This window comes from Cannabis sativa, chromosome 2 (assembly GCF_029168945.1).
Source record: "Cannabis sativa cultivar Pink pepper isolate KNU-18-1 chromosome 2, ASM2916894v1, whole genome shotgun sequence".
Classification (NCBI taxonomy): Eukaryota; Viridiplantae; Streptophyta; class Magnoliopsida; order Rosales; family Cannabaceae; genus Cannabis; species Cannabis sativa.
In genome coordinates, this window is record NC_083602.1 from 63533837 (window position 1) to 63549557 (window position 15721).

The following is a 15721-nucleotide window of genomic DNA, read 5'->3' on the forward strand; positions in this document are numbered from 1 at the left end:
TTACTGATGCCATGAATGACAATTCGATGCTGGATTGCATAAAAGAGGATGTAATTCGAGTAGTTAAAGAAATGAACCCCACAAAAGCCCCTGGTTTAGATGGGCGACCAGCTTTGTTCTATCAAAAATTTTGGGGGGAACTCAGACCGAATGTGGTAGAGGTATGTCTAAATATTCTCAATCATGAAGTTGATCTTAGTTGTTTAAATAAGAATGTCATTGCTTTAATTTCAAAAACGGAGAAACCAAAATGGATAGAAGAGTTCTGACCAATTAGTCTTTGTAACGTTATCTAAAAATTATTTCGAAGTGCTTGGCTAATAGGTTAAGGGCATCCTTGGGTATGGTTAACTCTGAATCTCAAAAGGCTTTTGTGAAAGGAAGATTAATCCATGATAATGCTATTGTTGGATATGAGGGATTGCATTGTATGAGAAAAAATAGGTTCCAAAATGGCACAAAACTCGCCTTGAAATTAGATATGGCTAAGGCATATGACAGAGTGGATGTTGGGCTTTGTGCCCTAAATAAAACTCTATTTTAATGTAATCTTTTCTATTCAATTATCAATAAAGAAACATATTTAATTTCATTACTTGTTTAATGTGTTATTTGGTTCATGTGATCATCTATTTACTTATTTGATTAATAAATTCATCCAAACCCTTATCACACTGATATTCTTGTTTATTGTGTTGTCAACACAGTGGAAAGTGAACAAGATTGAGTGATTAAATGTATTCCTAGATTTATCAGTACACAGGGTTTAACTGATATGATAATCTACAACGTAGATTACTTGCACCTTGGATAAGTGCTATGTCATTTCCAGGGCATTGGTTAAAGTAAGCTTGAGTTGTATGGAGTATGCATCGGAAGGGACCGATATTAAATTTGGATTAGATATGATAAATTTACCGTAATATCTATTCAATTCAATATCACCTAGTTGATCCTAGATCAAATGATCTTAATCCTGACATGGTTAGGTTCGATCTCAAGAGTATTGTTTGTGTTCTTTGATTTGTTAGTTAAGCCTACCTTTTGGTCTGAGTGATACGTACATTTTGGGAACACGGTAGTACAATTGAGTGGGAGCACTAATCATAGATATGGAATCTATAGCTTCTATCCAGACATAGAAGTGAAACGATAATTTCCTTCGAGCTTGGCTAAATATAGATAAATGATAGAGCGCTCATTTTAGTGATTACATTAGTTCACTAAAATATCAGTTATAGGTGGCTAAGTGTTTTAAGGATAAAATACATTAAAAGGGTGTAACGGTAATTTTGTCCCTATGCAATGTAAATCATCTATAGAGGATTATTGATTATTGGGATTATAACAATGGATAATTAATAGCGTATCTATATCATGGAACATATAGAGCGTTCTATGTAAGTGAGAGTGCAATTCTAAGTTCTATACTGGTTCAACGAGGAATTAATAAGTTAGAGAATTTACTTGGTAAATTCTAGATTTACTTATTGGAAGCTCGGTTATATAGGTCCATGGTCCCCATACTAGTTGAGACAAACTGCTTGTAAAACTCAGTTAATTGATTTTAGTTAATCAATTTTAATTCTAAAATTAGACTATGTCTAGTTTATAAATTTTCACTATGTTATAGCTTGATTGTGAAGAAATGGTATTTTAGGGCTAATTTATTAATTATGAGACTTTGTGGAATCTATTTAATAAATATTATAAATGAAAATTTTATTTGTTAATTATTTTAATTATTAAATAAATAGTTTTGGCATTTATAGGGCTGAAATTGCAAAAAGTGGTATTTGAGAAAAATAGATAAAATAGTTGAGAAAAAAGGAAAAAAGCAAACTAGTGTTGGGCCCATTAAGTGGTCGGCCACTATGTTCTAATTTTGCTCTATTTATTCTAAATAATTCAACCCTAACCCTAGTGGAAATTAGTATAAAAGGAAGGCTATGGTCTCATTATCCAACTAATGCCTCCAAAGCTATAAACCTAGTTTTCCCTCTAGGTTTATGAGAGCACTTCCTTCTTCTTCCTCTAATTCAAAAACACCATAGCTTTTCTTCACAAAAATAAAATTCAGCCATTAGTGATTGAGTGCATGCCCACACATAACAAGTGAATCCTCAATCATAGTATGTTAGACTGTGAAGAATCCAAACAACAAGAAAGAGAATTTGGCTCAGATCTTGGTGATACTCTACTACAAAAAGGATACAAGGGTTAGAGATCTGAGCGGAAGGAGTCATTTCATTCTGCTACAACCACTGTAAGGTTTCTCATACCTTTTATGTGTTTATTTTCATCGTTTTACAAATTCATATTAGGAAGTTAAAAACATACTTGTTAGTAAATCTACATCCTGGTCAAATATATTCCAATAGTGGAGTGGTGCTTCATTGAGGCTATGATGTTGCGGCTGAGATATCAGGTTGAATGGGTGGACAAAATCATGAGATGTGTCACATCTGATGGTTTTTCATTTATGATTAATGGGGAAGTTCAAGGGGTAGTTGTTCCACAGCGGGGTTTGAGGCAAGGGGATCCCCTATCCCCTATCCCCTTTCCTATTTCTATTTTGTGCGAAAGCTTTCTCTAGTTTGATTCAGAATTAAGAAGTTATGGGAACTCTCTGGGGTATTCGGTTTGGTAGGCGAGGTGTTAATGTGTCTCACCTTTCATTTGCAAATGATAGTTTGATTTTCTTTGATGCTACTAGAGAGGACTGCCACCGATTTCAGGAACTTTTGAGAAAATATACAGTTGCTTCGGATCAAATTATATATTTTCATAAATTTGAGATTTGCTTCGCAAGTTTGATAGAAGATGATACCAAACAAAAGTTGGTTGACTTGATATGTGTTCAACTTGTTGCAAACCATGGTAAGTACCTTGGCCTGCCCTCCTTTGTTGGTAGAAATAAAATGAAACTTTTTGATGTCATTAAAAATAAGGTATGGGCAAAACTACGAGGATGGAAAAACTCCCTGTTTTCTGTGGTTGGGAAAGAGATTCTTATAAAGGCTATCATTCAAGCAATTCCCACATATACGATGAGTTGTTTTCGTATGTCAAAGAGTACTATTAGTAGTCTAAAATGGGAACAAGGTTTTGGTGGGCTCTTCAAAGAAAAATGATAAGATACACTGGTGCAAAAAGGTGGGTTGGGCTTTCGAGAATATTTAACCTCCTTTAATCAGGCGCTCTTAGCAAAACAAAGCTGGCGATGTATTAGACACCCTTCTTCGTTGAGTACTAAAGTGTTGCAAGTAAGTTATTTTGCGATGGGAGTGTATTGCATGCTAAATGTGGAAATCATGCTTCTTTTGTTTGGAGAAGCTTAGTTTGGGGAAAGAAAGTCATTTTAAACGGTTATAGATGGCGAATAGAGAATGGCAATAGTGTGAAGATTCTTCAATATCCATGGCTTCCTCGACCTATTACTTTTAAGATTTTCGATAGGCCAAATTTATTGGGGGAGCTTTTTGTGGTTGATCTTAAGTTACGAAATGGAATGTGGGATGAAGATTTTATACGTGCTAATTTTAATGATGATGACGTTGATATGATTCTCAAGATACCATGTGGGGGTGGGAGTTAGAAGATAAAATTCTTTGGCACTACAACAAAAATGGAGACTATTAAGTGAAAAGTGGGTATCAAATGGCAGCTGAGCTAAGGTGAGAGAAACACCAATCAGATGATAATCAATTGGTGGCATGATGGAGAAAATTATGGAAGCTTAAAATTCCTTCGAAAGTAAAACATTTTGCTAGGTCAATCAGTCTTAGCCTCTAGAAAACTTCAAGTGGATACAACATGCAGTAGATGCTCTACAGGTGCTAAGGAGACAATTTTTCATGCTTTATGGGAGTGCAACTCAACCAAATTGGTATGGAAGTTATGTAACTGACCGCAACAAGTGAAAAGGCGTGGTGGTAAAGATGTATTAGAATTCTTAATGAGATTATCAAGGACATGGCAGCAAGATGAATTTAAATTCTTTATTGTACTGTCATGGGATTTATGGTACATTAGGAATAATACAAAGCATGAAGGGAGAATTCCAAAGCCGACTGAGATTGTTGAATGGTGTTACCAATTTCTCATGGAATATCAAGAATCCACAGGGATGAAACAAAAAGGAAATCAAAGACAAGATGCTCGCTGGGATCCACCTGTTGAAGGAATGTTGAAGCTGAATATTGATGCGAGTGTGCGGTAGGGAAGGAGATGCTCGGGAATCAATTGTGTGGCTAGAAATTAAGATGGCCATGTGGTGTTTGCGGTAACCACTGCTCTCCAACAAGACTACAACCCATTATAGTAGGAACTTATGGCTGTTTAGATTGGGTTGCAGTTTGGTATTCAGATACGTTTACAAAGGTTTAGCATAGAATCTGAGTGCCTAAAAGTTGTCCAATTGATTCAAAAAAAAAAAACACAGCTATAGGAATGTCGATAATATACTTGTGCATATTAAGAGTTTATTATTAAATATAAATGTTGTTTGAATTTCTTTTATTTTTAGAAAAGCTAGTAGGGTAGCACATGTATTAGCTAATCAAGTTTTAACCCCCTTGTGTGAGTCATGCTATTCAACGGACTCGCCAAATCCTTTGTAATCTTCTTTCTAACTAATGAACTTTGATTTCAAAAAAAAAAATACAATAATTTTGACAATAAAATAATATATTATACAAAACTTGCACATTCGAGTTGATATAGCATTCCAAAATAACGCTAGCAAAATCTCTTATATTTTTTTTTTTATTTTACATCAAACTCTTAAACTTTATCACACTTCTCTTATTTTCTCTTTACATTATTTAAATAGGGATATTGACGACAAAACCACCTGAACTTTACGGTTTGTAACACTTAACCACAAAAACAGAATTTTTAGCGGCTAAACTACCTAAACTCTGGTTCTGTTTTGCTCTGCACCCCTCCGTCCAAAAATTACAGTTAAGTGCCACACTAGACTGTCCACGTGTACACACTTGTACACGTGGCAAATTTTTAGTGGTCCACGTAATATTAATTTTAAAAAATAATTATAAATATTTTAAAAAATAAAAATCAGAAATTTTTTTATTTTTATTATTTTTTTTTTACTTTTTTTAATTTAAAAAAAATTAAAAAATTACTTTTCTTTTTCTTTTTCTTTCTTCTTCTTTTTCTGCATATTAGGGATTCCCTTGGTGACAGGGAACCGGCGACCAGTCTCGGGGCAGATACGGACGCCTTCTTCGAGGTGAAGTTGGAGGAGGGCGTGGTGAAAACGGCGAAGGAAGTCGTCGGAGTCGAGCATAGAAGGATCAACCTCGTCGGGGAGCTCAGTGTAGCCGATTGAGCGAGCGGCCTTGACTAGGGCGTTCCAGTCAATTTTGGAGAACATGGATTTGAGAAAATCAGGGTTTAGTTCAACCTCTTCTCGACTACCTTCACCACTTCGATCCGGAGAGGGAAGCCATTGGTGACCCCCTTGATGTTAGAGGACAGCATGTTATGAGTAAGGAGTCTCATTCTCTCTTCCAAGCTTCAGAGACTGATTTCAACACAGCAAATAAAGCCCTAATTCTAATTATAACGTGGTTTAAAATAAGAGTATCCCACATCGGCTGGCTCTTCTTGCGCCTCTCTGAAGGTTGGAGCTTGTTCGGATACCTTGGGCCTTCACGCTTGAAGGGTCCGCCGTAGCGACGAGAGACTCTGTGGCTTTTGGCATTGGGGACGGCGTAGGTGCAGAGAGGCTTGGATGAGGTGATATTAAGAAAAGAGGAAAGAGGATGAGGGGTTCTTAGGAGGAGAAAATGTGTTGTGGGGTGTGAGAGCTGAGTGATTGTGGATTTGAAGTTGGAAGACGATGAAGAAGAAGGTACTGTGGAGTGAAGTGATAATGTTTATTGGGCTGGAAAGAAGAAGAAGAAAAAAAGTAAAAAAAAAAAAAAGTAATTTTTAAATTTTTTAAATTAAAAAAAGTAAAAAAGAAAAAAATATAAAAAAAAATTATAATTTCTTTATTTTTTTAAAAAATATTTATAATTATTTTTTAAAACTAATATTATGTGGACCACTAAAAATTTGCTACGTGTACAAGTGTTCGATTTTTGTGGTTAAGTGTTACAATACAAATCGTAAAATTCAGGTAGTTTAACCGCCAATATCCCATTTAAATATTATATTTCAGAAAACAAGATGACAAACAAATGATAAAAATGTTTCACTGGTATTGGAAACCTGGACAAAATAATAACGTCAAATAAAGTAACGAATAGGGTAAATTTTGCAAAAACAAAAAATGAGATTACAGTCCTGAAAGACGTCCCACGTATAACTTGAAGCAAATTCAAACCAAATATTTCATGACAGTACATAATAATATAGGTATAAAAATTGATTAAAATTTGAAGAACACAATCAATCTAAGTGATGAAAAAAGCAACTGCCATGTATCTACAAACTAAAACATGCATGTTATTTAGCCTTCAACAAGGCATCAAAAATGATATGAAGTATGTTATATGGCAATTAAGAACAAATTAAAATTGGTTCCTCCGCATTTTTATTGAGGATAATTTGTTTAATCTTGTGTGGCTGCACCTTGGTTCAGCTCTGCAAATCTCATGCCAACTCTCATCGAATGCTTAAGAAACTTCTCAGCACATCGCCGGACACAGCTTTCCTCTTGCTTCTGCAGGGACTTGTGCTTGAAGGTGTCGACACAGTCAGTAAAACATCTCTCAACAAGTGAATTATACATCCTCAAACTGTAAAGTAAAAAGGGTAACATCATCAGAAGATTTACAGTAGGTATATTTGTTCAATAAATAGATTTGTGTAAAGATCATTCTACAGAAACCCAAACCAATAACAAGGTTCTAAATGCAGCACAAATTCGGCATTTATGCAAAAAAAAATTCTTTACTGTTTTACAGTAAACTATGTCAAAAGTGAAGCTACACGAGATGGCGTTAGCCACTACGATTAACTTTTCAAGGCACGATTTGAAAATTTGTAAAGAGTAAGCAGTCTTCAATATTAATCTAAACCCCACATATAACTAACCAATTACTATGAACTAACAGCCGTATCATATAGATGTTAGTATGGTTTTTAAATGAACAGTGCTATGGTTTCACAAATTCACATATATATTCATCCCAGAAAAATTTTAAGACGCTTAATAGAATTAAGTAAAGCCATACATTCAAGTCAATTGGATGAACATTAAAGAGCTAAAAATATAAAGTCTTCACAATTGCAATTCCTACGATATATATCTTGATAGTATCTATACATTAACTGAAGACTGAGTTATGTGTTCAACTCATTGCGGCATTACATCAAACATCAAAGGTTCAATCGACAAAAATTCCTAACTCAATTTTTCAACAATCAAATAAAGGATGTACCTTTGTTTCCCAATAAATTAAACGGGAAAAACCAATCATTCTAGAAAATAAAAGCATCATAAGTAAACAGTTTTGACCATGGCAAACGAATTCAACATATACAATTTCAAACCCACAGAACAAACGGAAAATTGTAAAATAAAATCAATAAAATTCATCAAAATCTAACCTGTCACGGATTTGGAGCTGGTCAATCATGGTGGACATCCTGACATTATCTTCCTCAGAAAGCTGAGGCATATCCCCTCCAAGCATACTCTTGTCCATGATCGATAATACTTTCTTTCTCACCTTCTCACAATCTCACTATCACCGATTGAGGTATTCAACTCCAAAACCCGAAAGCTTCACGTTTATATAGCAAGGGCTAAAAATTTAAAACCCTAGAGAGGCTGGACCGGATCCAAGAGAGTCAGCCCAATTAAGTTCAGTCCAGCCCAGCCCATTAGGCCCAATACGAAACGATAGCGGTGGGCCCATGTTGAGTCACATTCAAGATTTTGGCGTTTCCCTCGGCATCATATCAGTGAGTAGCCAAAGTACAGTTGAGTCCCACTTATTTTTTTATTTAAGAGAGCTTTTAGATTATTGAAGAAAGGAATAGAACTGAAGTAAAAGCTCAGCCATACACAATTGAAAAAAAACAGTGTCAGCTAAGCCATTGTTATCAGAGCTTAAGAAGATGCCAAACACCAGGTTCTCCGGTTCTGTTTCGAGCCCCGATGTGTCTGTTACCATCGATATGGGTCACCCTTTTCTCAATCACACCGTTGATGGATTTTTGAAGATCGGAGCCGTATGTACATACTTGTCATTTTGATTTTAATTTTTGAGAATAATGTTTTTGGATTATTTGATGTTTGGTTTTGATTGGTGTTTTTTTTTTTTGTTTTGTGTGTTAGATTGCAGCTACCAGAGCTGTAGCTGAGGATGTTTTCCATGTCGTCAAGAAAGGTATATCCCTATCTAATGCTATCCTTTTCAATTTTTATTGTCTTACATTTTTTTTTTATGCTTTTCCATGATAAAATGTGAGCAAAATTACATCTTAGGAAAAGTAATTATGAAAACGAACTGGTGTTTTTGGGTTCGAAATTCACATCACTAGTGGCTTAGTGTGCTGATTGATTTTGGGATGAATGATAAAAGTTCGAGCTTTTTTGTGCAGGGAGTATTTCCAAGGGAAATGTTGAGCACACTGTAAGTACTTTTTATCCCGTAATTCATATCATGTATTATATATATTTGTGTCAAAAAATTGTAACTTTCTAAATCTAGGTTTTCCGAGGATTTTCATTTATTTTTTAAAATTTAGTTGCCAAATAAAGCTTTTTTGGATTAGACTTGTGAGATAATAACTTGTTTTCAGCCATTCAAGTTTGGTGTCTTTCTATCCTTTTCTTTCAAAATCCAAACCTATAACGGCTTGTCTAGATTCGACTGAGCACTTTCAATAATGCCAAAATAATTTTCACTTAAAGAAAGAATAATTATTCCTAATATGTTGATTATTAATTTCGATTTGCATGTTAGTAAACTAGTAGTTTTATTGGTCAAATAGTCAAAAACACAAAGTCATACTTGTACAATATTCTCTCCTTCAATTAATAATACTACTAATACTTTGGTTGCAGTTGAAGAAAATGTGTAAAGAAGGAGCATACTGGGGTAAGTCAAAAGTGTTTAATTACATAATTATAGTTTGCATTAGAAAATAATATTTTCGACTACTATTAAAGAAGTTGACAAATTCTTTCACCCCACTCACAGGAACTGTAGCTGGAGTTTATGTGGGAATGGATTATGGTATAGAGAGAGTCCGTGGCACTAGAGACTGGGTACTTATCTTCATGGATAGCTATTTCTTATCATTTTTGGAATAGTCTTTTCCTCCATTTTAAAATAGAATAGTCATTCCACTAAAATGGTAGAATGGCCATTTTATTGGAATTTCCATTCCATTTCATTAGTCTTTGCCCTTGGCTGCAAACTCTTCAGTTCATAATTCTACTCATATATGAATGTTTGCTAATGATAAGAGCTTCAACATTCAGATTATGTCATTTCAATTTTCGGGTATGAACTTTTGTCCTCATCAGTCCCTTTTTTTTCTCCTTTGAATATTGCAGAAGAATGCCATGATTGGAGGGGCACTAACAGGAGCTTTAGTATCCATAGCCACCAGTCAAGACAAGGACAAAATTGTTATTAATGCCATAACAGGAGGTGCTATAGCAACTGCTTCAGAATTTATCAACTACCTCACCTGAAATATTGGAAGCCATACGCTATCCGGTCTTTATGTTATGATTCTGAAGAACAATGTTGTTATTTTGTTTAATTTTTCAGGTTCAACCAAAAATAAGTAGTGTGTTGAATTCTGGATGTTGAATGTAAACATTGTCGTATCTGACCCAATTTGATATCTAGATATTCTTCCCTGCAAAACAGCTATTTTTATGGTATGAAAATCTCTAGTTATATATATGATCATAAAATGAGGATTTTATCCACCAAGGTAAACATTTAAAACTCAAACCAGAGAAATTAAACTCAAGTCACAGAACAGAGAAGAAGAAGAAGAAGAAGAAGAAAATATCATATGCAAGAAGAAATATCTGTACTCCGATATTATGGATATATTGAAGAAATTTTCTATTATTCTGTATCGACTGAAATTTCTAGAAAATCCTTCTATACTACAGACATTTGCCAAAATACAAAAAAATCTGAAAAAATACAAAAGCATTCATTACGTTCTTTTAGGTATTTATCGATATAGATATGATAAATTACTTCCCAAACTTTGTAGTAATAGTAAAATACAGTATATGTAAAATATGTATAAATGATAAAAATATTTTTAAAAGAAGATATTCATCTATTATTTCTGAGATTTCTTTTTATATAGCTGTTTATTTGTTTTTTTTCATTGCTGTTTGTATCACTATCAATCCAACCGATATAGTAGATGCATCGATAACATTATCCATATTCGAGATTTTTCTTGACAATCAATTTGATATTTGGTTGAATTTGAAAGGATTTTTTTTTTCTTTCTCATGGTATTTTAGAGAAAATTTGATCGAAAGTAACAATATTTTAATGCTCGCATACGATTATTAAGTTGATGAAATTGTTGTAGGGATCTTACATAAATAGTCATGTTTTCACATCTTTAAAATAAGTAGACAAATTATTCTAAAACAACTTAACAAAAACATGAAAATTACTATAAAATAACAAAAAAGCAATAGAAAAATAACAAAACATTGATCTAATTGCAATATGCAAAACAATATCAATTTTTTTTGTATTGCGATTTTTTTACTTAATTTTAATAACTTGATTTATCTTTTTGTATTATTATATTATTTTTTTTTCATGAAATTTGTTTTTACAAATTCATACTTTCAATATGTTTTTTTGTTTAATTTTGAACTAGTCACAGTTAAAATGATAATTTATTTTGTAAAGTTAAATAAATAGTTACATTAATAATAGAAATAATAAAATTTTATAATTTCAAAATAGATATATAATATAATGACTAATATATAATTAATAGGGGCTTTTTCATTTTTACATTTCAAAACAGTTTTTTTTGTATTTTTACGTAATTCTACATGAAAATCCTTATTGCAACTAGCGCTGCAACTTAAATTGCAACAAAAAATCGTATAGAAACCCCTATTGCAACTAGCGCTAACCAACCACTTTAGAATCCGAAACCGTAAATTTAAAAAAATAGTATATGGGATAATTCCCCAAAAAAATTCTGAAAACTACTTAAAAACAACTAAAAAATAACAAAACAAATGCACATATATACAACAAAAAAAAATATCTGGAATAAATTGAAAATATTGCTAAATCCCAGGCGAGACACGGCTTCAGACAGGGTTTGTCTCCATGTTCGCGCGCGCACGAGCACCTTGTTTGAGTGCTCTCGTGCGTGCGATTGAGCATGTGCATCCCGAATTTTCCAAACACCATAACTTCTTCGTTTTTCATCGGAATTGAGTTCCATAAAAAATAAAATTGCTTAATTTTTCACAAGGAATCCAAATAAAATATTTTCAGAACGAAAAAATAAATTATTTTCATGGAAAAATTTCGTAAATCACATACAATCATCAAATAACACATAAATTAATATGAACACATCCAAATCAATACAATAAACATAATTCATCATTTTAAATCTATATTACATAAAAGTAAATCATTAGCATGGCTCTGAGGCTAGCTGTTTGAAATATTTTACTAAGATCTAGATTTACTAACAAGTATGTTGATTAACATCTTAAATATGAATATCTCTAAACCAATGAAATTAAACACATAAGAGTTTAGAAAACCTTACATTGGTTGCAGCGGAATATAATGACTCCTTCCGTTCAAGATCTCTAGCCCTTGATTCCTTTCTGTAGCAGAGCATTATCAAGATCTGAACTTGGATCTCTTTCTCTCCTTTGGGTATGGTTACCACCGTCTTACTCACTATGATTGAGTACTTGACTTGCTATGTGTGGGCATGACACTTTATCACTCAAGGTTTCGAATTGTGAAGAACAATGAAGGAGGTAAAATCACTATAGAAGGAACTCTCTCACTACTAGTTGTCTAACATAGAAAACTAGGTTTGATTTGGTTGAAGGCATTAAGTGGATGAGTGAGAGCATCATGTTCGTTTCAACTAGGGTTTAGGGCTGAATTATATGGATTAAAAAATAATAAAATATTAGGCAAAAAATACTTAATGGTCGTACACTTAAAGGGACCACTTTCTAGTTACAATTTTGCCACTTTATTTCAACCACTTATTCTTCTTTCAATAATACTATATTTTTTAATTCAATCCAATAAATGCCAAAACTATTTATTTAATAATTATAATTAATTATCAAATAAAATTGTCATTTATATTATTTATTAATTAAACCATACAAAGTCTCTTAATTAATTGACTCCAAAACCTCTTTTCTTCACAATTAAGCCCTTGCTTAGTGAAAATTCATAAATAAGACATAGTTTAATTTTAGAATTATAATTGATTAATTAAAATCAATTAACTGAGTCTGCAAGCAGTATTATCTCAACTAGTGAGGGGACCATGGGCCTATATAGCCGAGCTTTCAATAAGTAGATAAATTATCTAACTTATTAATTTCGCCTTGAGCCACTATAGATTTAGAATTGAATAACACTCTCAATTATATAGAACGCTCTATATATACCACGATATAGATACGTTATGATTATCCATTGTTACAATCCTAATAGTCAAAGATCCTTTATATATAATCTACACTGAATAGGGACAAATTTAACGTTCTACCCTTTAATGTATTTTATCCTTAAAACACTTAGCTACCTATAAATGATACTTCAGTAAACTAATATAATTACTGAAATGAGGCCTCAATCATTTATTTCTATTCAGCCAAGCTCAAAGAAAATCATCGTTTCACTTCTAAATACTTATAGAAGCTATAGATTCTATATCTATGATCAGCGCTTCCACTCAAACTGCCATGTTCCCAAGATATAAATATCCGCCAGAACTATTCGTTAGCTTCCACGAACAACTTGAAGAACATAAATAATACAACTAAGCTGAACCTAACCATATCAGGATTAAGATCCCTAGACCTAAGATCAACCATTGATATTGACTTAGAAAGATATAATGATATCTTATCCAAAATCAATATCAGTCCCTTCCAATGTATACTTCATACATCCCCATTGCCCGGCCGGGCCCGGCCCGGCCCGCCACAAACCCGGCCCGGCCCGACATTACTTTGGCCCGGCCCGGCCCGGCTCCTTCTTTTGGCCTAGCGGGTCAAGCCCGGCCCGAGATAATTGGGCCGGGTTAGGCCCGACCCGTTTTTTTTTTTTTTTTTTTTTCCTAAAAAAACTTGTATTAGTATATGAATAGATTTTGCATATAGAAACCGTGTGCTTTTTGTATTAGTATATGAATAGATTTTGCATATAGAAACCGTGTGCTTTTTGTTTTGGACCCCTGTTTAGGACTGCCTGTATAATCATTAATACATACTATTTCTTACTACTACATACCATTTTCTTTTATTTTCTCTTAGAAAAGAAACATTTTTTATTTTACATTATTTTTTCCTCATCTGTCGACAATTTAATATTTAATAATAAATCATTTTTTTTTTTAAAAAAAACCCAATGGGTCCCCTCATAATGGCTGGAAGAAGCGGTTATATAAATCCCCATTGCCCATTTTCTCTTCCCCTCTCCACTACATACTACAGTCACTTCTTTGGCTATACAAAACCAAAGTGTTCAAAATCTCTCTCAGGCAATAAATCAAACACCTTCATTTCAATCACTCCGATCTGACCAAAAAACGTTTCGACATTATTAAACCTCCATGGCTAGACCTCAACAGCGGTATAGAGGCGTTCGTCAAAGACATTGGGGCTCTTGGGTCTCCGAAATTCGTCACCCTTTACTGTAATATTTGGGATTTTTTTTAGGGATTTAGTTTTTTTTTAATATTTAAAACCGGACCGGGCCGGGCCCGACCCGAAATAATATATACCGGGCCGGCCCGGGCCAAGCCCGAAGCCCGATAAAAGCCCGAATAATGCGGGCCACAGTCGGCCCGTCGGGCCGGGGGCCCGGCCCGGCCCGCGAAAATGGCCCAGATTGACATTCCTAGTAACAATATGAATCTATTTGACCCATAAATTATATTATTTTGTAGCAACCGCATACATCAATGAAAATTATAATTATACTACTTATCTTGTACAAAAGGTTTGAAGTGTGTTATTTTACAGGGTTCTACATATGAAATCATTGCTATTATTTTTTATATTGTAGAATTTAGAAAATGAATTCTATAACTACAAAAAATAGTTAATTTTAGTGACAACTTTTTAGTTACAACATAAATTTTTTGTGATTAAATGTGACTTTTAGTCACAACAAAATATTACTTGTGACTAAAATATAGCATTTAGCTACAAGTTGTCAATAATTTAGTTTTAGTCATAACAAGTATTGTGACTAAAAATATATGGGTCCCAAACATATTTAGTCACAACAGATTGTAATTTTTGTGATTAATACTTTTAACCACGGACTTTTTAGTCACAACATAAGAATGTTGTTTTTTATAATTAGTCAAAACTTTTTTACTTTTAGTCACAAGTTTTGTTGTGACTAAAAGTAAGATTTTTTGTAGTGAATTGCTCAATATTTTAACTAATTGTCATTATTTTCATTTACAGATAATTAAAAAGAAGTTTAGTAGAAGATGAAAGCTGGTGGGCTCATGATCTTTAGTATTTAATCATTTTAAGTTGGCAATAAGATGATTTAAATTTTTAAATGTTGTTAATTCCATTTTTGGCATATTTAATTGACAAAAATATTTTATTATTTCCTATTAATTTCGGCTGAAGTGTTTAATATGGTTTTCATATTTGTGTATATCTAAACTTGGAAGGAAAGTTGTCTAGCTTTCCTATTTATGGAAATTAAGGTAAATATGGTAAGTTTTGATTACACATTTATTCTTTTCTAACCAGCTGTTAATCTGATCTTGTGTTGAGTTTCCCATTTTCTTAGATCAGGTTTCTTGAAGAGAAAACCGGAGCTAAACTTTTATTTTCTATAAAAGGAAAGTTGTAGTTACGCACGATTACGTAGGTACGAAACGGAAATTCTGGACCGATTGAAGAATTATTTTAGGGAAGTTTCTAGTGGGTTGAGGTCTTGTTCGAATGAATGTAAAAATTTGTCAATAAGATGTATATTCATTATAAATACATCTTATAGCAGCTAGGTTTGATATCTCTTTCACACACTTAGAATTGTATTCATATCTTAAGGAAAGAGTGTCTTTGTTTTGTTAAAATCTTTTATTCACTTTCATATCTTAAGAAAAGAGTGTCTTTGTTTTGTAGAGAAGAGTTGCTCTACTCTTACTCTGTTTATTTGTTGTTTGTATTGTCTTGAGTCTGTATTCAAGTCTACAACGAAGAAGAACATCGGTGCACCTTCGGGAGAAGGGTATTTACAAGCTTTCGGGAGATTGCTTTTGAAGTCTTGCATCGGGAGGATACAAGCACACCTTCGGGAGAAGGGTTTTACAAGCTTTCGGGAGATTGCTTTTGAAGTCTTGCATCGGGATGATACAAGAACACAACCTTCGGGAGATGGTTGTATAGGCTTTCGGGAGATAGCCTTTAAGCCTTGAATCGGGAGGATTCAAGCACTCTTCAAGGTGATCGAAGGGAGTTCGAGCTCTTGGAGTTTTA

At 33.4% G+C, this 15721-nt stretch overlaps 3 protein-coding genes and 1 pseudogene across 3 annotated transcripts; 2 read left to right on the plus strand and 2 right to left on the minus strand.

Moving 5' to 3' along the window:
* Nucleotides 1-2618: 2618 nt before the first annotated feature.
* Nucleotides 2619-3134, plus strand: LOC133034439 (uncharacterized). The gene has a single exon (XM_061109527.1). It carries the CDS (start codon nt 2619-2621, stop codon nt 3132-3134), a length of 516 nt encoding a protein of 171 aa, XP_060965510.1.
* A 1554-nt stretch (nt 3135-4688) lies between these two features.
* Nucleotides 4689-6253, minus strand: LOC115713285 (multifunctional methyltransferase subunit TRM112 homolog A-like; annotated as a pseudogene).
* A 31-nt stretch (nt 6254-6284) lies between these two features.
* LOC115719483 (mitochondrial import inner membrane translocase subunit Tim9) lies at nt 6285-7761 on the minus strand. The gene is made up of 2 exons (XM_030648548.2): nt 7585-7761; nt 6285-6770 (listed from the first exon to the last, which is right to left on the minus strand). The coding sequence occupies exons 1-2, from the start codon at nt 7680-7682 to the stop codon at nt 6584-6586; spliced, it is 285 nt and encodes a 94-aa protein (XP_030504408.1). The 5' UTR covers nt 7683-7761; the 3' UTR covers nt 6285-6583.
* A 192-nt stretch (nt 7762-7953) lies between these two features.
* Nucleotides 7954-9863, plus strand: LOC115719482 (outer envelope pore protein 16, chloroplastic-like). Its single transcript, XM_061110749.1, has 6 exons — nt 7954-8211; nt 8318-8369; nt 8584-8615; nt 9050-9083; nt 9186-9253; nt 9545-9863. Exons 1-6 carry the CDS (start codon nt 8098-8100, stop codon nt 9683-9685), a joined length of 441 nt encoding a protein of 146 aa, XP_060966732.1. The 5' UTR covers nt 7954-8097; the 3' UTR covers nt 9686-9863.
* Nucleotides 9864-15721: the final 5858 nt, after the last annotated feature.

Bases quoted from the DNA above. Each gene is read 5' to 3' on its own strand.
- LOC133034439 (XM_061109527.1), top strand. From the start codon at position 2,619: ATGGGAACTCTCTGGGGTATTCGGTTTGGTAGGCGAGGTGTTAATGTG.
- LOC115719482 (XM_061110749.1), top strand. From the start codon at position 8,098: ATGCCAAACACCAGGTTCTCCGGTTCTGTTTCGAGCCCCGATGTGTCT. The intron at 8,370-8,583 runs GTATATCCCTAT...TTTTTTGTGCAG, and splicing joins TTTCCATGTCGTCAAGAAAG to GGAGTATTTCCAAGGGAAAT. The intron at 9,084-9,185 runs GTAAGTCAAAAG...CCCCACTCACAG, and splicing joins TAAAGAAGGAGCATACTGGG to GAACTGTAGCTGGAGTTTAT.
- LOC115719483 (XM_030648548.2), bottom strand. From the start codon at position 7,682: ATGGACAAGAGTATGCTTGGAGGGGATATGCCTCAGCTTTCTGAGGAA. The intron at 6,771-7,584 runs GTTAGATTTTGA...TTTACTTTACAG, and splicing joins CAGCTCCAAATCCGTGACAG to TTTGAGGATGTATAATTCAC.